General features: G+C 38.5%; 1 protein-coding gene across 1 annotated transcript; it reads left to right on the forward strand.

The window, feature by feature from the left end:
- The first annotated feature begins 16,650 nt into the window (after nucleotides 1-16,650).
- Nucleotides 16,651-18,013, forward strand: LOC107142327 (26S proteasome regulatory subunit 4-like). Its single transcript, XM_048782892.1, is given in 3 exon segments — nucleotides 16,651-17,060; nucleotides 17,063-17,955; nucleotides 17,957-18,013. Coding segments are annotated over 3 exon segments (1,302 nt in total). The 5' UTR covers nucleotides 16,651-16,693; the 3' UTR covers nucleotides 17,999-18,013.
- Nucleotides 18,014-23,538: the final 5,525 nt, after the last annotated feature.

The following is a 23,538-nucleotide window of genomic DNA, read 5'->3' on the forward strand; positions in this document are numbered from 1 at the left end:
CAAAGTGAGCATTTCTGATAGAACTGTGCTATGAAAACCATGTGGTCTACTCACTTCATGCTACTTTACTGCTTTAGGTTAAATATATTGGAATATGTTGAAATTGCTTGTCAATCAATTAGTGATCATATTGTTTTTTTATTTATTTTAATTTATTTTTTATTTATTTCTTACATACATGACAATAGTGCAGTGCATTACATTCATAATTATCCATTCACAGTTACATTTTTTGTAACTCTGTATATAGAGTATGTTCACGTCAAATTATGCCATACAAAATGGCAAATATGTGAACTATAGACAGAAGGAAATGTCCAAAGGTAGCCGAGGTTCCACCGTGCATCGCAACAACGTCATATTTATTTATTCCTTTCTTCTTATTTATTTATATATTTATTTATGGTACTGGAAATTGAACCCTGCACACTTTACCACTGAATTAAACCCTGGGTTCGATCGATCGATCGATCGATCTATCGATGGATCTATCTATCTATCCATCTATCTATCTATGTTTACTTTTTATTTTGAGACTAAGTTGCTGAGGCTGGCCTGGAATGCATAATCCTCCTGTCCCAGCCTCCAGAGTTGCTGGGATTACAGTTGTCACACTGTGTCCTACTCAACCTTAAATTTCTCCAATGTCAAATTTCTCTACAAAGTGATCTTGTCTTTCACGAACTGAAAAATAAGCCTAACTCATTCGTATAGTTTGTCTGCTTAGCATTTTCAGCAGGCTCAGGAAATTGGAGAAGCAAAGCAAGCTTTGCCGGAGCCCTATCACATCATGCCTTTTAATGAAACTCCTGAGGACGCTGGCCTACAAGTGAAGATGTCCTCTTCCCACCACTTTACTATTATAGTAGCATAAGATTCTGGTATTTCCTAAGGGAACACAATGGCATATGAAAATGGATTCCACTTAGGAAACAAGGAAGAGCTTAGGAGCAAAAAAGATGAAGTAAGTCTGAAGGTCCTAGTTAGGTGGAATAAACTTTTCCTCTACCATGTGAAGTAAGAAAACATTAGAAGTTCATGGACACTGACAAAAATTCTAAAAGTTAGTTTTGTTTTTTTTTTTTATTAGAAATATAAGCTGGGGACTGCTCTGAAAACATGCCATCTGAAATGCTGCTGAGAGGAGCCATACAGAAATGGACCCCAAGCCACCCATCAGGGGAAACAACCTGGAAGCTGGATTGTTTTCCATACATTGAAAGCTAAAGAAAGTAAACAAACCAGTGAACTTTTCAGAGATTGGCAATTTAGACTCTACTTTTTGGTGTTATCCATGGGAACCTGAACAAGACATGTAGCCTGAATTTTCTCTCTGGCAAAGTGAAGAGACTTCAGGGGTCCTCTGACTGTAACAGAGAGGCTTATGACAGAGATGGTGTGCAAGGAATGCAAATTCCAGAACTGAGTATATTGGCACATGTCTAGTTCCAGCTAACAGCACAGGAGTTCAGGGCCAAAGACAACTTCCATGAAAAAAAAAAAAAAGAAATCACAGTCTCCACATTCCTAGGGATCCTGTTCCATAGGAGGTGCCCATGAATCTGTAATCTAGGTAGTTCTGAAATTCAATTTTATTTAGTCAACAAAATTATTTAAAGGTAACTGGGCATGGTGGCATATGCCTGTAATCCCAGGCACTCAGAAGGCTGAGTCAGGAGGATTGCAAGAGGCCAGTACCAGACTTGCAAGTACCTGTCTTTTCTTTCTTTCTTTCCTTTTTCTTTCTTTCTTTCTTTTTTTTTTTTGTACCAGGGATTGGATCCACAGGTACTTTACCATTAAGTACATCCCCAGTCCTATTTATTTTAAGGCAGGGCCTTACTAAATTGATTAGGATTTTGCTAAATTGCTACATTTGGTCTTCAACTTGCTATCCTCCTGACTCAGTCTCCTGAGCCACTGGGATTACAGGCATGCATCACAGTGCCCTGCAAGACCCTGGCATAAAAATTAAATTAATTAATTAATTAAAAGGGCTGTGGATGTAGCTCAGTGGTAGAGCACCCCTGGGTTCAATCCCCAGTAATTAAAAAAAAAAATTTTTTTTTTTTGAAGGCAAATTACAAGCCAGACACAGAGGAAAACTACAAACCTACAGTAGTGGATAAAATAGACAAAATCCTTGCCTTTGTGAAGCATTGGCTTCAGGGATCTAGTTATCCAAAACAATGATTTTCTCATAAATAAACAGGTTGCCTATAGCTAAGTTACTCTTTGCTTCCGATCTGTGTTTTGTTCTTTGTCCTTCTTATCGTCTCCCCTTCATGCTACTTGCCTCAGCTCCTTCTAGCTAGTTCCAGGGAAACAATGTTTTTATGTTTGTGTAGATACCTACTCAGTAATACTTGCTGCTGGCTTATTATTTAATGTATAAACAAGGGATTAACTATATGGAAAAGGGTACTTAGTAACTAACATTTTAAATAATTCAATTTTTTTAAAAAAGTGTACAAGCTAAAAGCTATTTTTTAAGCCTTGATATTCAAGGTACTTTTTTTTTTCTTTATAAATTCTCTAATAAATTGAACAAATGAAGTGTCCCTAAATATTTACCACCCGTGCTCTCTGGACTCAGTCTTAGTTTGCACCAAAAAGATTGGAATCATCCATATAAGTATGGAAACCATTCTGGTGCCTCCCTCTGGAAAACGGTGATGAAAATTGAAATTGGCCAGCACACCAAGTCCACTTTCTCTTTCTATGGCAAAACCAAAATGAAGAGTGGAGCTGTAGAAGATTTGGTACCGTTGTTTCTAAATGAAAGCTGCAGCTAGTGGCACCTGGACCCATGACACACTTCCACATCAAGGTCAGGTCTACCATCAGAAGACTGATGGAATCTAAAGACCAGTAGGAGCTGGCATTTAAGACACCTCTGCCCTATAGTAAATGGGGGAGTTTATGTAACCACCAATACTGATAATAATAGCAACAACAATAATGCAATGCAACCCACCCTATTGAACATTTCAAATTGCAAACACAAACTTAATGTAGTTGATTGTCAGATTGGATCTGGAATGTCCCCCAAAGGCTCATAGACTCAGGGCTTGGTCCACAGCTGGTGGCACTATTGGGAGGTGGTAGAAACTTTCAAAGGTGGGGGCCTAGTTGGAAGAAGTAGATCCCTGGTGGTGTGACCTGGAAGGGGCTATCTTGTCCCCTTCTCTTCTCTTTCCCCCATCTGTCTCTTAACTTTTCCTCTCCTTCTCCCTCCCGGCCAACAGGAAGTGAGTAGCTTTGTTCTGCCATTATGTTCTGCCTCACCACAAGCCCACAGTGATGGGCCTTGTGACCCTAGACTGAAGCCTCTGAAACCATGAGCCCAAAGAAATCTTTCCTCCTTGTAAATTGTTTATGTCAGGAATTTTGTCAGGGAAACAGAAAGCTTATTAACACATTAATTCTCTTCAACATTTCAGAAAGCATACAGAGTTTGAAAAGGCACAATTATTTTGAAAATTCCATTGTTACTTCTACCCCAATTAAAAAAAAAAAAGTTTAGATTCTCATTTATAGTTTGCAGTGCTCAGGAAAAAACCAGGACTTTTTGTATAAGCATTTTACTACTGAGCCACAGCCCTCAGTCCCACCCTAAATTGTTAATAATATTAACTTAATTTTTTAAAACATCATTATATATGTCTATGCATACTTTGCACATTCTTGAATAGCAAGGTTAACTTTCTAAAAAAAAGACTAGAAGTATTATTATTTCAGGTCAGTCTACATTATTAATTTAGGTCTATTGGTTATAAATGCTGGACCATGATTCAGTTATGAATGTGAAAAACAGAACAATAACACAAAAACCTGGGAGACCTTCCAAGATTATTGAGCCATGTTGTGGAGTCTATGGAACCAGGCCCCATCTTATGGTAATAAAAACCATATACCTGAATCTTTCCTAGGACTTACTGTTACATTATGCTCTGACTTTTTTTAAATTGTTGTTGTTAAGTACAATCTCTTTATTTATTACTTTATTTTTTATTGTGGTACTGGGGATGGAACCCAGGGGTGCTTAACTAATGAACCACATCGTGCCATTTTTTTTTTTTTATTTTGAGACAAGGTCTCCCTAAGTTGCTGAGGCTGGCTCTGAACCTGTGATCCTGCCTAAGCTGCTGGGGTTACAAGTGTGCACCACCACGCCCAGCTTTTACAACTTTTAAAGTAATTTCTTTCACAGCTCTTTTACTGTCTGTATTCATGGAGTTCTGCACATGCACGCACACACACACGATTGTTACTTATTATTTTATGTTCCGATTTGTCCTAAACCTCATACTATAGACCAAATAGAGTGAATTGAGCAATCTATGGCATTTCCAATAAATAGGATTTTGAAATCACATATATTTTCCTTTATTGTATCACATAATTTCCTCCTTTTGAGAATCATTAAGAATTCATAGTAATCTTCACAAAACTGTTTATTCCTTTTTGTTGTTCAAACACATTTTGACCATTCAGAATCCTACAGGGGTCTCCCTTTCTCTTTGGCAGTCCACAACATGGGTGAGGACAGGCTCCCCTCTGCACAGTATCAAAGGTGTGCAGGCACATCTAGACTGAACTGGCCACTCTCCAGGAGATTTTAGTGGAGGTGAACATCAGATTGTTCCACAAGAAGAAACATGAAAGAGTATCAAAGGTCTAAGTTTTAAAAGTAACAAAGCCATATGGTTTTATTAAGTCCTTTCTTAAAATTATTTTTTCAAACATATTTTGAATTTTCTCTTCTTTTAAAATATTCTTTTTTAGCTATCAGCTCCTCAGATAAATGTATTATATACTTGATATATTGCAATTTGTCTAGTAGAATAAAGAAAGGAAAAGAGAATTTGAGTAAGATCATATGGAATTAAATAAGCATACTTACGAACTCACTTGTTTACTATAACAAATTAGTGTTATTATAGCATGCAATTTTTTACAGGTAACTTGAAACTTTGTGTTTAGTATGCTAAGTGATAATTATTCTGCATTATTTTTATAATTTTAGAAAACATCTATAGTGCAGCACCCAACTGAAGAAAGTATGTTTAGGTCCAGAGAGATTAGTAGATTGCTTTCTCTCTATATAATACTCCTTGTCCATATTTCACTTTTAATCAAGTCCAAGCGAGAAGAGATTTTACAGTATATTAATTCTACATGTGTCTCTTTAGGTGATTCCCTGCTGATAATCTCTGCCAAAAGAAGCAGTAGAATGGACTTCATAGAAAAGTTGCTTTGGATATTACTGTATCATGGATAATTGCTCCCACCCTACCCCTCTACCTCCCACCCCTGCCAAAAAGTCTATATGTAAAAATGTGATCCCAAGAGTGCCAATATTGGGAGGTGCTGTGGACTTTTAAGGGAAGAGGCCTAGTGTGAGATCCTTAGGCCACTGTGGGTGTAATCTTGGAAGGGACTGTGGGACCCCACCACCCTCTATCTCTATATCATCTATCTCTATCTCTCTGCTTCCTGGCTCTAGAAGTGAGCACTTGGTCCAACGTGTGCTCCTGCCATGATGTGCCATCTTTATCAGAAGCCCAAACTATGGGGCCACCTGATCTTGGACTGGATCCTCCAGAAGCATGTACTGAAATAAACCTCTATTGATCTCATACATAATCCATCTAGGGTATGTCACTGTGGTAACATAAAGCTGACTAACACTGTTACATATACACACAGATGATAGCACCATAAAAAGTGGCTGCTCTGGATGCTTGGGAGGATTTTCAAGATGCTATTAAATTATGTCAGAATTATAAAAAGCTCAATTTATAAATGTTTGTGCACTTCCTCTCTTACATGTTCAGACTCAGATGCCTTTACATCACTTCTGATTCTGAATTGGCTAAGAGGCATACTTCCCTGAAGTGGGAAGAAAAAGATAATATTTATAATTCTACAGCAAGTACATCACAGTGCATTCTATTCATATTTTTGAGCTGAGGTATTCATATACAAAGTCTAAAAAGACGCAAATAGCTTTAGTCTTAGACAAATGTTGCAATCATCACAAACTTTAAAGAGTTTTTGCTACACTGAGTACAACATAAACCTTCAAGTGATAGGAAATAATTTTTTTTAAAAAGCACAAGGTAGGAATTCAATTAAAAATATGATAAAATTTTATATGTAAAATGCTATTCAGGACAAAATTAAATTATAAGATATCACCCTAATAAGGAAGGGGAGACATGACAGCATATGATGAATGATCAAAAGGTGACACAATGACAATAAAAACTTAAGAGATAATAGAAAAGAGAATAAGGGGACTATTTCAATAATTCATGTCTTCAAGTGACAGAGATATTGAATAGTACATTATTAAAGTGATGAATAAGATAATATTTATGCTTTTAATATGTCTGATTACCTTAAAATAGATCATTGACAATACTCTTGAATGTTTTAACAATTGCTGGGCTGTGCTTAAAATAATACGAATTAATCATAATACATGGCACCAGGAACTTAGTGATGTTATATATTTTTCAGCTGCTGTTAGACCACGTTAGAATAAAACACAAGAAGCAGAAGAATGTGGAAGTTCTGAAAACAGGCCCTGAAATGAGTCTACTGGATTCAAATCCCTTCTCTACCAACACAGCAGCTGTGTGATCATAAGGGAATCTTCAACTCATCTCCAAGTCTCCATTTCCTCCATAGTAATCCACCCTTTTTGGGTGATTTTCACTCTCCATGTTAGAGGTCATTCAAAGTTCATTTAAAATAAACCCCAAGGCAGAAGTTGCAGGGAAACCAGAGAGCAGCTGCCATTTGACTCCTACTGCATTGTGGCTTGCACAAATAACTCCTCAGGGTTGGCAGTCCTCTGCTAGTTGTGAGAATAACATTTTCATTTTTTGGATAGATCTGGATCTTCCACTTGGAATAGGTGGCCAAGAAGGGCTGTTGCCTGCAGAAAGTATTTGCTTTCAAAGAGGAAAAAAAATTTTTTTTTATCACCTCCATGATATCTCTTACATCTCAACAAAGTACAGCTAGCCTAAAGTTGACATCAGGTTTTTGTTTTGTAATTTTGGTTTTGTTTTGTTTTAACCACTACAGGCAGAGGTCTAAAGTTCTCTTAGCTATATTGGACTTGTGGACTTCCTTTTTAGACACAGTCAAAACTTGCCTCTAGAGTCCTGTTTCTGGATGGGTCACACACACCACTACAGTTTCAGCCAGTGACAAGTAAAATTAATCCCTTCAAAATCTAGTGTGAGGTCAGCCTGGGCAACTTAGAGAAACTCCATCTCAAAATAAAAATAAAAAACAAAAGGAGTGGGAATATAGTTCAATGGTAAAGAGCCGTGGGTTCAATTCCTAGTACCAGGAAAAAAAAGAATTTCTCTTTGTAACCTCACATTGCATTTAAACAGAGATATCAGGTAACATATGCTACCTCTCAAACCATACCTTAAGCTTTCCTTGCCTGCAGACCAGGCACTGAACTTTTCTTTCCCTCTTTATGTTGAACAGACCTGAATATGTATTTCGAGACAGGCTGGGTAAGAGACAGCAACACCATTCTTTCCAACACACCGCCGTCCCCGTTATCTATGATTTTGCTCTTACTGGTTCATGTTAGCTATGGTCAATAGCAGTCTGAAAATATTAAGTGGGATAAATCCAAAAATAAACAATTCCTGGGTTTTTTGTTTTGTTTTGTTTTGTTTTTTAGTACTTGGAATTGAACCCAGAGGTGCTTAACCATTGTGACACATTCCCAGCACTTTCATTTTTAATTTTGAGACAGCTCTCACTAAGTTGCATAAGACCTCACTAGGTCACTTAGGCTGACCTCAAACTTGAAATCCTTCTGTCTCAGTCTCCAGAGCCACTGAGATTACCAGTGCACACCACCTCACCCTGCCCACAATTTGCATTTTAAATTAAATGTCATTCTGAATAGCATGATGAAATCTCAAGTCATTCTGATTGGTCCTGCCCGGGATGTAAACTGTCTCTTGGCCCAATACATCCACTCCTTATACACAAGTGGTCTTAGTAGCCATCGAAATGCTCAGACTGATATTTTGCAACATCTTAGTGCTTGTATTCAAATACCCCTATTTAACTTTATAAAAAAAAAAAAGATCACAAAGTGCAAGAACAGTGAACTTGGCAATTTGTGTATGGCAAAGAGAAGCCATAAAGTGCTTCCTATAAGTGGAAAGGTGAAAACTCAATAAAGGGGAAAAATCATATGCTGACGTTGCTAAGATCCACAGTGAGAATGAATTTTCTATCAATGAAATTGTGAAGAAGAAAGAAGAAATCCATGCTAGTTTTGCTGTCCTAATTAAGACTGCAACAGTTACAGCCACTGTGTGTGAAAAATGCATAGTTAGGATGAAAAACACATTAAATTCGTAGGAGGAAGACATGAATATCTTAATCAAAGCATTGAGTCTCGCTTCATCTCATTGTTCAGGAATTTTATCATCTTACATCACAAGAAGAAGGGTGAGTATAGTACAATAAGATATTTTGAGAGAGAGATCACATCCACATAAATTTTGTTGCAGTATATTGTGATTGAAAAACCAGCCCCTACCTCAGAGCAAAGCCTGTCCAAGGAAGGGGGTGTGACCTTGCCCTTGGAAAGACCCACTCTAAGGCAAATACCCACCCTGCTGAGTTGTTTATCTACAAATAACAGGAGAGATCTATGGAGCCAGGTGTCCCTGACTCAGTCAGGCTAGGTGGGGACCCATAGCAACCCCCTAGCAGCCACCAATCAGCATGAGATAGGGAAATACCTGGGATGCCAGATGACCCTCCCAGTAGTTTATGGTGGTTGATAACATGTTGGGAAACCATGTAGTTCAGCAGTACTCCCCTCATGGCTTAAACCAATTAGTTCAAATGAATACCCCTTTTGTACTGACCAATCACCCTTACCTAGCTTGTTCCCGCCAGAGAATGTGCTAATCATGTTTTAGAGTTGTTGTTTGATTTTCCCGCGGTGTGTGATGATTTGCTAGGAGATGCTATGATGTATGTGGGGGTCCCTGCCTTCTCCAAAGAGTGTATAAAACTGCTGCAAACCCTGCAAACCCCCAGCGTCACCAGTTGCTGTGTGTGCGCGCGGAGGACCGAGCTAGCTCGCAATAAACACCTCTTTGCTGCTTACATCGATCTTGGGTCTCTGGTGGTCTTTTGGGGGTCCTGAATTTGAGCATAACATTATAATTTTTCTATTATATTATCATTGTTACTCTCTTATTGTGTCAAATTTATAGACTAAACTTTATCATAGGTATGTATGTAAAGGAAAAAGCATAGTATAAGTAGGATTCAGTATTATTTGTGGTTTCAGGCTTCTATTGGGAGTTTTGGAATGTATCTCCACAGATAAGTTGGGATGTGTCTCCTGTAAAATGTTCTCTTCCCTTGTGAGGCTGTATTAAATTGGGAAACTAATTTACCAATAGGTGGCAGCAGTGACTTAATTTCTGGACAGATATTTTAGAACCAAAAAGTACTAAATTAAATGCCTTATTTCATTTTGTATTCCTGTAATACGTTTTCTATCCACCTCCAATTCCCTTGCCACCTCCGCCCAGTTATGTCCTTCTCTTAGAGAGGAGGACCGCCCAACCTTTCCTGCCCTCCAGTTTTATTGGGGGTCCCAGAGAGGTTTCCAGAGAGTCTGCCCAGGTCCACCTCTTGACTTTTGACTGACAGCTGGATTGCATCAGATTTTGAAGACCTCACGGCACATGGTTGTACCCCATGGAGGGGAGATTTGACATGTTAAAGATCCGAAGCAACTCTGGGTCGTTTTGGCCACAGTGGCTGGCTCTAATGATCATATCTCCCTGAATTCTGGAAACTGGTCTGTGTAAAGGAAAGTCCCCCGCCCTCTTCAGGTAACTTGTGCTCTTTCAAGGGGAGGGAGGAGCCTTTAGGGCCTACATTTCCCTGTTTGCTTAGGAATGTAGCATATGCTGTTGACTTACACCAGGCAGGCTGCAGGTAAATTGCTTTTTAAAAGAAAGCATGTGAGGTCAGCACAATGGGCATGGTTTTTAGAATTATCCCCCTAAAAGCATATTTCCACTGCTCATATCTGTTTGTTACCTATCATTAGACCTAAATATAAAATGTAAAACTGTAACTTGTAGACAAAAACATGTGGGTTTTGTGATGAAATTTTAGACGCATCAACAAAGGTATAATCCATGAAAACACAATGATAAATTGGGCTTTATTAAAATGTAAAACTATGGCTTTCTGATAATTATGAGAATGAAGAGAAAGAAAAGAGTGCAATATTGGTACACTAGGAGAAAATATTCATAAAGCATATATTTGGTGTACAAAATATAAAAAGAACACTTCAAACTCAACATAAGAAAACAACCCAATTTAAATTAAAAATAGACAAAAGATCCAAATAGATATCTCACTGAAGGAAATAATCAAATGGCAAGTAACCATAAGAAAAGTGGCGAAACAGCTGGGCATAGTGGCACAGGCCTGTAATCCCAGTGACGTGAGAGGCTAAGGCAGGAGGATCATAGTTCAAGGCCAGCCTCAACAACTAAGCGAGGCCCTAAGCAACTTAGGGAGGCCCTGTCTCAAAATAAAAAAGGTCTGGGTGGTAAAGCACCCCTGGGTTCAATCCCTGATACCAGAAAAGCTTCAAAACATTATTTGTAACGAGAAAATTACAAATTAAAACAACAATGAACACTAACACAAACCTATTCAAACAATTAAAATCCAAAAGGTTGACTTACCAATTGCTACAGCAACAGGAATTCTCATTCTCTGCTGGTTGGAATACAAAACGATCCAGCCACTTTGAAGGACAGTTTGGTAGTTTCTTACAAAACTAAACATAGTCTTAACATGCAGTTCAGCAATCTTAACACCTGATCATTTATCCGAAACTGATTTGAAAGATTGTGCCACCACATTTGCATGTAAATGCTTACAGCAGCTTTATTCATAATTGTCCCAAACTGGAAGCAGTTTAAGATGCCCTTCAGTGGGTCAATAAATAAGTAAAATGCGGTCACCCAAACTATGGAGTATTATTAAGTGATAAAAATCAAATGAGCTATTAAGACGCAGAAAGACTGGAGGGAAAGGAAATGCATGTTACCTACCTACTGGATGATTTCAATTATACGACAGTATGAAAACTGTCGTGATAATAAAAAGATCAAAGATTTCCAGTGGTTAGCGATGTGTGGGGAGGTGTCACATAGGTGAAGCACAGGGGGTCTTTTAGGACAGTGTATTCAAACTTTCAAAAATCACTTTGAAGGTTGTGACTCCAGATGGAAATCTAGAATGTAAACAATCTAATTGTCTCACAAATGTATGACACAACATTTCCCAAGGCAGAGGTGGAGTGGGGGCTGGGTGGATGTGCCAACCCAAGTATCTCTGGAAATGACTGAAGTCTGTAAGACTAAAAGCAAAAGAAACTGTCCATAAACACTCTAATTGAGAACGTTGCTTCTCATGAGGTTATGGGTAGGAATTTGACTTGACTTGGTTCCAAGGAGTACAGTAGGGAGATAGAGGAAATGACTCATTTCACAGGGGAGAAACATATGAAAATGACCTTAGCCAGTGATCAAGGTCAACATCAACCGTGATGTCGTGTTGATAAAATGTGCCCTTGATATGATATAATCAAATTTAAATCTGTGGTCTTCCTCCCTAAAATCTGTGATCTCAGTCTAAAACAGAAGAAAAACACCAGACATCCCAATTGAGAGATATACTACAAAATACCCCAGCGAAACTGCTGAAGTCATCACAAACAAGGAACATTTGAGAAACTCTCACAACCAAGAGGTGCCTAAGGAGACACGATGACTAAATCTGGAATTCTGGATGGGATACTGGAGCAGAAAAGGGACATTAGATAAAGACCAAGGAAATGTGAATAAAGTATGCTTCCACAAATAACAGTTTTTCAATATTGGTGTATTTATTGCAACAAATTGCCATACTAGTGTATGATGTTAAAAATATACATATACACTGGATGCAGGGTATATGAGAACTCTTTCTACCACCTTCACAGTTTTTGTGTAAATCTAAGGTTTTTTAAAAATCAAAAGTTTAATTTTTGAAAGGCCTGGATTATATATAATTCTAATTATTTCTGTAGGGGATGTACTCCCTGGATAAGAAATGGGTAAGAATCTGAAGCATTATTCTTGACTTTATAATTGTGTTCCCCAAAACTCACAATAACTGCTAATGTTGTCTGCCATAGCATTTTTTATTGGTTCTTCTCAGTTATGCATGACCTAGAATTCATTTTGATACAAGCATGAAATATGTCTTATTCTAATTAGAACCCCATTCTTGTGGGTGAACACAATGGTGGAATTCACTTAGGCATTTTCATATGTGTACATAGGAAAATTATGTTAGATTTATTCTACTGTCTTTCCTATTCCTATACCCCCTCCCTTTCCTTCATTCCCCTTTGTCTAATCCACTGAACTTGTCTTCCTCCCCTCCCCTCCTTTATTGTGGTTTAGCTTCCACATATCAGTGAAAACATTTGACCTCTGGGTTTGGGGATTGGTTTATTTCACATAGCATCATAGTGTCCAGATCCATCCATTTACTGGAAAATGTCATAAAGTCATTCTTCATTATGGTTGAGTAATATTCCATTGTGTATATATACCACAATTTCTTTATCTAGTAATCTGTTGATGGGCATCTAGGTTTGTTCCATAGCTTAGCTATTGGGAATTGAACTACTTTAAACATTGATGTGGCTCATCACTGTAGCATGCTGATTTTGAATCCTTGGGTATATGCTGAGGAGTGGGACAACTGGGTCAAATGGTGGTTCCATTCCTAGATTTTTGAGGAATCTCCAAACTGCTTTCCAAAGTGGTTGTACCAATCTTCAGCCCCTCCAATAATGTATGACCATTCCCTTTCCCCCACATCCTTACCAACATTTGTTATTATTTGAATTCTTTTTTTAAAAAAATTGATTCTTCTTAGTTATAAATGACAGTAAAATCCATTTTTATTCTTGATAGTTGCCATTCTGACGGGAGTGAGATGAAATCTCAGTGTAGTTTTAATTTGCATTTCTCTAATTGCTAGAGATTTTGAACATTTTAAAATATATTTGTTGACCATTCATATTTCTTCTTCTGTGAAGTGTCTGTTCAGTTTCTTTGCCCATTTATTGATTGGATTATTTGTTTTTCTGGTGTTGAGTTTTTTGAGTTCTTTATATATCCTGGAGATTAATGCTCTATTTGAGGTGCAGGTGGCAAAGAATTTCTCCAATTCTGTAGAATCTCTTTTCATACTCTTGATTATTTCCTTTGCTGGGAAGAAGCTTTTTGGTTTTATGCCATCCGTTTGTTGATTTTTAAATTTTATTTCTTGTTGCTTTAGGAGTCTTTTTAAAGAAGTCAGTTCCTGAGCCAATATGTTCAAATGTTGGTCCTACATTTCCTTTGAGTAAGTACAGGGTTTCTGGTATAATTCCTAGGTCTTTGATTCACTTTGAGTTGAGTTTTGAGCAGGTTGAGAGATAGGGATTAAATTTCATTCTGTTGCCTGTGGATTCTCAGTTTTCCCAGCATCATTTGTAGAAGAGGCTACCCCTTCTCCAGTGTGTGTTTTTGGTGCCTTTGTTGACTATGAGGTCACTGTATTTACTTGTCTGTCTCTGTGTCTTCTATTATGCTCCATTGGTCTTCTTGCTTATTTTGGTGGTGATACTATGTTGTTTTTGTTACTATATTTAAAGCCTGGTGTTGTGATGTCTTCTGCTTCATTTTTCTTGCTAAAGATTACTTTAGCTATTCTGGGCCTCTTATTTTTCCAAATGCATTTCATGACATATTTTTCTATTTCTATGAAGAACATCATTGAAATTTTGATGTGAATTGTACTAAATCTGTATAGTGCTTTTCGTAGGGCAGTATGGATATTTTGACAATGTTGATTCTGCCTATCTAAGAACATGGGAGGCCTTTCCATTTTCTAAGTCCTCCCTCAATTTCTTTCTTTAGTGTTCCATAGTTTTTATTGTTGAGCTCATTCACCTTTTTAGTTAGATGTATTCCTAAGTATTTTTTTTTTAGGCTACTATGAATAGGGTGGTTTTCCTAATTTCTCTTTCAGCTAATACATTGTTATATGGGTGTTAATTTCATATCCTGCTACATTGCTGAATTTATTTATGAGGTCCAGAAGTTTTCTGGTGGAGTTTTTTGGGGGGTGGTCTTCTAAATATAAAAATCATGTCATCCACAAATAGGGATGTTTGAGCTCTCTTTTCCTATTCGTATCCCTTTAATTTTTTTCTTTTGCTTAATTGCTCTGGCTAAAGTTTCAAGAACCATGTTGAATAAGTGGTGAAAGTAAAAGTGGGAATCCTTGTCTTGTTCCTATTTTTAGATGGAATAATTTCAGTTTTTCTCTATTTAGAAAGATGTTGGCCTTGGGTTTGTCAAATATATCTTTTACAGTGTTGAGGTATGTTCCTTCTATCCCTAGTTTTTCCAATGTTCTAAAGAAGAATAGATACTGTGTTTTGTCAAATGCTTTTTCTGCATCTTATTGAGATAATCCTGTGGTTCTTGACTTTAAGTCTATTATGTGATATATTACATTTATTGATTTTTTTTGTATATTGGAGAATCCCTGAGGTGAAACCCATTTGATCATGGTGTACTATCTATCTTTTTAATGTGTTTTTATATGCAATTTGCCAGTAGCATTTTGATATACTTTCGGTAGTTCTCAAATGAGGGTCATACTCTCCCGGTCCCCGGGGGACACTAGAACTGTTTGAGAGTGAGTTGGATTGACATGTTGCACAGGAATTATTACTGACATTTAATGGATATTAAAAACTCTGCAAATCAAAAGTCAGTCTCATGGTATAAATAATTTTCCCACCTCAAATGCCAATAGACATTTCATTAAGAAACACTTGAGTTGGGATTGTACTATTCTCATTTTCCAGGTACATGAATAATCATATCATGGACTAAATTTTACTCTTACATATTTCTACCATCTTGGTTTGGTTCTGCTTTTTGCATATTTTTTTAATAACTTTTTACATTTTTTTAATAACATATTTTTTAAAAACTTTTATTTTTTATGTGGTGCTGAGGGTTGAATCCATTGCTTCACACGTGCTAGGCAAGTGCTCTACCACTGAGCCACAACCCCAGCCTGCTTTTTATATATTGTGATTACTCTAATATTATCCTTTTCTTCAATTAAGTTCTATGAAGAAGCTTCAAATCACCTCCATGTTACAAATTGGTAACTAGAAAAACACAGAAGTTTGTGTCACCTCATGAGTCAAAAGACAATTCTAGGGGTTGGGGCTGTAGCTTAGTGGTAGAGCACTTGCCTAGCATGCGTAAGGCACTGGTTCGATTCTCAGCACCATATGTAAATGAATAAACAAAATAAAGTTTCATGGACAGCTAAAAGACAATTCTATCCCAACCTTCTGTTTGTCTTTTGTATGTGTGAATACAAATGAATCTATGTTTCTTCATTTAGAGAATGATCTGCAGTAAGAAACTGGGTCTCCAGCTATCCCTCTTCTCAGACTATACCCAAAGGACTTAAAAACAGCATACTACAGGGACACAGCCACATCAATGTTTATAGCAGCACAATTCACAAGAGCTAAACTGTGGAGCCAACCTAGATACCCTTCAGTGGATGAATGGATAAAAAAAAATGTGGCATATATACACAATGGAATTTTACTCAGCCATAAAAGAGAATAAAATCATGGCATTTGCAGGTAAATGGATGGCGTTGGAGAAGATAATGCTAAGTGAAGTTAGCCAATCCCCAAAAAACAAATACCGGAATGTCTTCTCTGAGATATGGAGGCTGGCTCATAGTGGGGTAAGGAGGGGGCGCATGGGAGGAATAGATGAATTCTAGATAGGGAAGAGGGGTGGGAGGGAAAGAGAGGGGGCAGGGGATTAGCAAGGGCGGTGGAATGTGATGGACATCATTATCCAAAGTACATGTATGAAGACTCAAATTGGGTGTCAATCTATTTTATATACAAACAGAGATATGAAAAATTGTGGTATATATGTGTAATAAGTATTGTAATGCAAAAAAAAACATACATGTGTTAAAAAAAAAAGAAACTGGATCTCACAGTGATGACTCCTTCTAGTCCACACTCAAATGGAAAAGAAGCTTCACACTCGTCATTTATATAAATTATCTCATTCTTCCTCTTGCTTACTGAAAAGAATATGCAGTTTTGTTGTCAAAAAGGCAGATTTGCATTTATTTAAAGTTAACCAAGGGGATTCCATCTCTTGGTTCCCCTTCTTCCTCCGGGAGAAGTCTTTTCTGCTGTCCTTTAATAAAGCCTCTACTTTCCACTCTGACCTTGCCTCGGCGTGCTTCTCTGGTGTTATACTTCAACACTGGGGAAGCAAGGACTCCTCACCGGTACACAGAAGTAACAAACACGTGTGTGCGAGGTACTTCGTTAGCATAAACCACCAGCACTTGCTCTTTGGGCGCAACTTTATTCGTAGGATGTTTGGCCTCCATCGGCTTCCGTAAATTCTCCCAGCAACTTCTGCTCCTGAGTGGTGAATGCACTTCCGGCAGCAGCAGCCGGAGCAGCCCAGGCAAGATGGGTCAAAGTCAGAGTGGTGGTCATGGTCCTGGAGGTGGCAAGAAGGATGAAAATGATAAGAAAAAAAAATATGAACCTCCTGTACCAACCAGAGTGGGGAAAAAGAAGAAGAAAACAAAGGGACCAGATGCTGCCAGAAAACTCCCACTGGTGACACCTCACACTCAGTGCTGCTTGAAATTACTGAAGTTAGAAAGAATTAAAGATTATCTTCTCATGGAAGAAAAATTCATTAGAAATCAAGAACAAATGAAACCATTAGAAGAAAAGCAAGAGGAGGAAAGATCAAAGGTGGATGATCTGAGGGGGACCCCAATGTCAGTAGGAACCTTGGAAGAGATCGTTGATGACAATCACGTCATCATGTCCACTATGTCAGCATCCTTTCATTTGTGGACAAGGATCTGTTGGAACCAGGCTGCTCAGTTCTGCTCAACCACAAAGTGCATGCCGTGATAGGAGTGCTGATGGATGACACAGACCCCTTGGTCACAGTGATGAAGGTGGAAAAGGCCCCCCAGGAGACCTATGCAGATATTGGGGGGTTGGACAACCAAATCCAGGGAATTAAGGAATCTGTGGAGCTTCCTCTCACCCACCCTGAATATTATGAAGAGATGGGTATAAAGCCCCCAAAGGGGGTCATTCTCTGTGCTCCACCTGGCACAGGTAAAACCTTGTTAGCCAAAGCCATAGCAAACCAAACCTCGGCCACTTTCTTAAGAGTAGTTGGCTCTGAACTTATTCAGAAGTACCTAGGTGACGGTCCCAAACTCATGTGGGAATTGTTTCGAGTTGCTGAAGAACATGCACCATCCATTGTGTTCATTGATGAAATCGATGCCATTGGGACCAAAAGATACGATTCAAATTCTGGAGGCGAAAGAGAGATTCAGCGGACAGTGTTGGAATTGTTGAACCAGTTGGATGGATTTGATTCAAGAGGAGACGTGAAAGTTATCATGGCCACAAACCGAATACAAACTCTGGATCCAGCACTTATCAGACCAGGTCGCATCGACAGAAAGATTGAGTTCCCCCTGCCTGATGAAAAGACTAAGAAGCGCATCTTTCAGATTCACACAAGCCGGACAACACTGGCCGATGACATAACCCTGGACGATTTAATTATGGCAAAGGACGACCTCTCTGGTGCTGACATCAAGGCAATCTGTACAGAATCTGGTCAGATGGCCTTGAGGGAATGTAGAATGAAAGTAACAAATGAAGACTTCAAAAAATCTAAAGAAAATGTTCTATTATAAAAAACAAGAAGGCACCCCTGAGGGCCTCTATCTCTAGTGAACCATAGTTGCCTTCAGGAGTTATCTTGACCCCTGAGAGGGTTGAGTTTGGAGAAGTTGCCCAGAAGAATCCATGTTCCTGTTGGTTTTTATTAGCAAAACATCCTGTGTATCTTCTGGAGTACGACGTATAGGATGCCCATTGGGCACCTTCTGTTGGTCACTGTGCTGCTCTCTGCTTCCGAATAAAGCGTGCTCTTTCACAGAAAAAAATAAATAAATAAAATAAAGTTAACCAAGGGCTGGAGATGTGGCTCAGAGAAATAGTTACTTGCCTAGCACGTTGGAGGCTTTGGGTTCAATTCCCCAGCATAGTAAGGAAGGAAGAAAGTTAGTTAATCACATTCTGAGGGAAGATGTAATTATGTAGTTCATCTTCCTTTGTCATTAATTCTTACATCCTATAGTATATTCTTTCTCCATTAGTTGCAGTCTTTTGTGGACTATCCCTCCGGTTGGGTATTCTGATTCCTCTTTGTGATTATATTTTGTTCGTGAATTTTGGCAAGAACACCACAAAAGTGCAAGTGCATCCATCTCAGAGCATCTTATAGGGAAGCATAATAGGTACTTCCTTACGGCTGTTATATTCTATCAGTTGGTTAAAGTGGCTTCGGCCAAGTACCTCCTCATTCAAGTTATTGATTCTTTCTTTGTAACTTGTAGGTGTTCTTTGGGAAGAGACTTCTTGACCAGTTATTTTGTTTCTTCTTATTATTACTATTCTTCAACCCACTAATTTTAGCATCCATAGATGATCGATGATTACTGTGTGCCTACTAACTTGTGAGTTTCCATCATTATCAATATTTTTACATTTATTAATTGGAACTTCGCTATAAGGCAGAACCACACCTTCTTCCTCATTTATGTATTTATTCACTTATTTATGTTTACTCAAATCCTTGTTTATATTTGAGAAGCTCTGTTCTCCTCTCGTTGACCAATTACTCTTTGCTGCAGCTCTTGGACAGTTGAGTAAAAAAATTCTTTGCTCTCGAGAGCATTCTAGTTTGTTATTCAGACTCAGGTGAGTCAGATTAACAGAATTTATTTTCCTGAAGACTGCTTTATCAGGTTGAGTTGATCATAAAACTTCTGATGTTGTTGATTAGGAGCTCTCAAATTCTAGCAAACATACAAATGACTCAGGAAGCTTGAGAAACATGCAGAGACTGGCCCAGCAGAACCAGAGGGTGCCGCAGTCTGGCTGGGCACAAAATCACGAGCCACTCACAGCCTTGTAGGTTCAAACAGCAATTCTTTATTCCCGAACTCACACTGGCACTCTACACATGTTCTGGCAAATCCACGTTCTGGGCAAAATCCAACACTCCACTGGGCTCTGAATCCCGCGAGAACTCAACGGGAACTCAAGGAGCAGGTGCGCCTGAGGCAACTGGATACGCCCTATTCCCAGCAGGGTACACCTTAAACCTGGAACCGCCCTAAACCCGGATTGTCCTAAACCGGGAACGCCCTAAACCCCAATCCGCCCTGGTCCTTGAGCAAGGTCACCTTACATGCAATGTCACTGCAAATGACCTGGGTCATGCCATGCGTCATTCTTACTTAGCAATGGTCCTCAGCAAGAGGGAGACTTGGGCAGCTGCATTTATTCATTTATTGTTGTGGCTCCTCAATGATGAAGATCCAAGTGGTCAAGAACCACACTTGAGAAACTTTACTCTGGATGTGGAAGCTCTGATTGAGACTTTATTTTTTTTTTCTTTTTTATTTTTGGTAGTGGGGATTGATCCCAGGGGTCTTCAACCACTGAGCAACATCTCCAGCCCTTTTTTATTTTGAGACAGAGTCTCAATAAGTTGCTCAGGCTGGCTTTGAACTTGCCTCAGCCTCCTCAGGTAGCTGGGATTGCAGGGGTGCTCTCGTGCACCCAGCTGAAAAATCTTATTCTGGCTGACAGTTTTGGAGATCTGTCTCTGTCGATGGGCCTGTGGCAGCACAGTCCATCATGGCAAAAATGTGAGGTAGAAGAGGACCTCGTGGCAGCCAGTCACTTAATGTCCTTCCACTAGGTCCCACCATCTTCGAGGAGTGCCACTCTGAGGACCAAGCCTTTAACACATAGGCCTTTGATGGAGACACCCCAGATCCAAACCATGGTATGTACATATGTACAGTTTTGACTTTTTTTCTAAGAAGGAGCTGAAATTCAGTGGAATCAGAAAAGGAGTCTGTTGGACGTTTTGTAATCACAGAGACCAGGATTTTGAAGCAACTTCTCTAGTACCGAGCATGTGAATTGGGGCAAATCACTTAACAAGTTCTGTCTTAGCTTCCTCTTCAGTAAAACAGGGTAGTGCTCAAGCTCACGAGGCATAGATGAGGTTCAGCGAGATCATGACTCAGAAAGCTTTTGTTATTTCAACTAGAATAACTCATATCAATGTTTTTGTTATCGTGAGGCATGAATGGACTTAGTTGATTGCCCTTCTTAGAAATAGAGAATCCCCCCTCCTTGCTTAGGGTTCTCTGAAGAAAATAGCCCATTCTACTTAGATTATAAAAATATTCAAATATGACTCGAATCATGGCAGAAACATCTTTTCCCCACATCCATGGATTATCAATTGACCTGCTATTTCTTGTTTTTATTTTATCTGTTCAACAACAAAAGGAATGTTCATGTATAATAAGCTTTGAGAAGCATAACTTGAGCTTTATAGATAGAACTGTTATTTATTGCTTTAAATAAACCATTGATGTGATGGTTTATTTCTCATGAATGGACCCTGTGCCACAAGTTAAATTAATGAATTTTTTCTGAGTGAGATCAATGGTGCGGCTGCAAAAAAAAATCGTCAGGGAGAAAAGTCTCCAGCCCTCCTGGTTCTGCAGAGCGTGTTAAGCCTACTGTGAAGTTTGTTTAAATTTCTCTCTTCTGTCTTCTTAAACAGTCTTAAATATAAAACCAATTCACACCCTTTAAGGGAAAAAGGTACCTTATGCATCTGCTGAGCTCCTTGTAAATCTGCCGAGAGTAATTAATATGATTACTTAAACCCAACTGTCCAGAGGGGATTTCTGGCAGTTTTATGAGGGAATTAGTTATTTTCTATTTTATGGCTGGTCTTTTTCCTCTGTGCTATTGAGCACTGGTCCAGGGCTTCTCCCAGCTGTCCTTGGCAGACCCAGGCCAGGCCAGAGCTGGTGGGTGCCTCCACATCTGCTGCCCTGTCTCAGCCGTACCTCTTCCACAGTGAAATCCCCAGGTCAAGTGAGCGCACCCGCTGTGGCTTTCTTCCACACTCCCCTTTTTCACCTGAAATTTCTCCTCAAGGTGATTGAAAGTAGATATAGTGATTGTGAAAGTATATAGAGAGAATGTGTTCTGTTTCTTTAGCAAACTATAGCTAAATAGACCTCCTCATTCATTACACTCAACAAGTGTTTCTGTGCCACCCATTACCTGCCAATACTTCCTTGTGAGAGCCAAAGTTTTTAGTTTGAGACCTCTGTTTCTTTGATCTGCTTAGACAGTACTTTTACTGTAAATATTTGTATTATTCGCAACTCTTGACTTTTTGCCCATTTGTTCAGATGTGTTTGTTTTTAATTTTTTATTCCCCCTAACTCTGTGCCCTGTATTATAGCCTTCTTTTAAGAGTCAGGAAAGCTGGTTGCAGTGGTGCAGGCCTGTAATGCCAGCAACTGGGGAGGCTGAGGTAGGAGGATTGCAAGTTTGAGGCCAGGCTATGGCAATTTAGGGAGACACTATCCCAAAATACTGGAGATGTAGCTCAGTGGTAAAAATCACGATTGTAAATACCTGTCATTTTATATGTATTGGATTCTCCCACCAATTTGCCTTCAATGGTTTACTTTTTAGTCCTCAGTTGATTCTGAAATTGTATCCAGAGTTTCAATTACATTCAGTGGGAGACCTAGGCAACAAAGATTTACTCCCTCCTGGTTACCACCAGAAATCAGTTTGGAGTAACCTTTAATTTATTAATTTGAAACACTTGCAGATTTCACTGGGCGTTGAAAAGGAGTACATAGAAGTCCCACATACCATTAACCCCCTCTGTCCAGTGGTTATATAACTATACTTTACATACTTATACCTAACTTTATATAGCTAAAGTACTCTATTGAAACTGACATGGGTACTAGGTATGTGGATTTAGTTTTATGGCATTTTATTCATGTGTAGGATCATGGAACACCACAGGATCAAGATGCAAAACTATCCATAACTACAAAGGTCTTCATGATACTCCTTTATTGCCATACCCAACCCCTCCTTAACTCCACCTCTGGAAGCCATTCACGTGTTATCCATCATTAAAAAAATTTTTTTTTCAGAAATGTTACATAAATGTAATAATCAAAGAGAGATCAGTAGAGGAAAAGAAGGACCAAGAGGGTGGGAGATGGGGAAGTAGGGGGAAATGCTGGGGACTGATATTGGCCAAATTCTATTGTTATATTGTGTATTGTGTGTATGTATAAGTAACAGCAAATCTCATCAGTATGTACCGATAAAAAATGTAGGAAAATGTTATGTAAATAGAATCATACAGTAGGTGATCTTGAGTGTTTGTCTTCTCAATCAGCATAATATCCTTAGGATCTATCCAGATTATGTTCTTTTTTATTGTTGAATATGAATGTACCAGTTTCTTTAACCATCATCTTATTAAAGACATTTGCAAAACTTTTTTATTTTTCCCAGTACTGGAAATTGAAGCCACTGAACTTCACTCCCAGTTCTTTTTTATTTTTTGAGACAGGGTCTTGTGAAGCTGCCCAGGCTGGCCTGGAACTTGCAATCTTCCTGCCTCAGCCTCCGGAGTCACTGGGATTAACAGGTAGGCCCCACTTACAAAAGAATCTTCTGTGAACATTCATGTGCAGATTTTTGTTTGAATTTAAACTTTCATTTCTCTGGGATAAATGCCCAGGAGTGTGATGGCTGGGGCATATGGGTAAGTACGTGTTGCTTTATAAGAAACTGTCAAACTATTTTCAGAGTGCCAATTTACATGTTTATCAGCAATGCATAAGTGATCCAGTTTCTCTGTACTCTTCCCAGCATTTGGGTTTTGTCACTTTTTTTTTTTTTTTTTTTTTGGTTTTGTCACTTAAAAAAAAAAAATTTTAACCATCTTGGTAGGTGTATAATGATATCACATCATAGTCTTAATTCCATTTCCCCAATGGCCAACAGTATTGAACCGTTTTTCCACGTGTTTATTTGCCATCTGCATATCCTCTTTGATGAAATGTCTGCTTATGTTCTCAGCCCATTTTATAATTGGATTGTTTACTGGTTCATTGCTGAGATTTCAGAGTTCCTTATGTAATCTAGAGATAAGTCTTTTGTTCACTATGTGGTTGAATATATTTTCTAGAATAGTTAATGCAATTTTAGAAAATATTTGATATTAAATATTCTAGAAAATAGTTAATCACATTAACTAGTTTATTTACCTTTCTGTATAAATTCTAGAATAGAATAATTCATAGATAAATCCTAGAATAGAATTCAGTTGTAGAACAGAATTTCTT

This window comes from Marmota marmota, unplaced genomic scaffold (assembly GCF_001458135.2).
Source record: "Marmota marmota marmota unplaced genomic scaffold, marMar, whole genome shotgun sequence".
Taxonomy (NCBI): domain Eukaryota; kingdom Metazoa; phylum Chordata; class Mammalia; order Rodentia; family Sciuridae; genus Marmota; species Marmota marmota.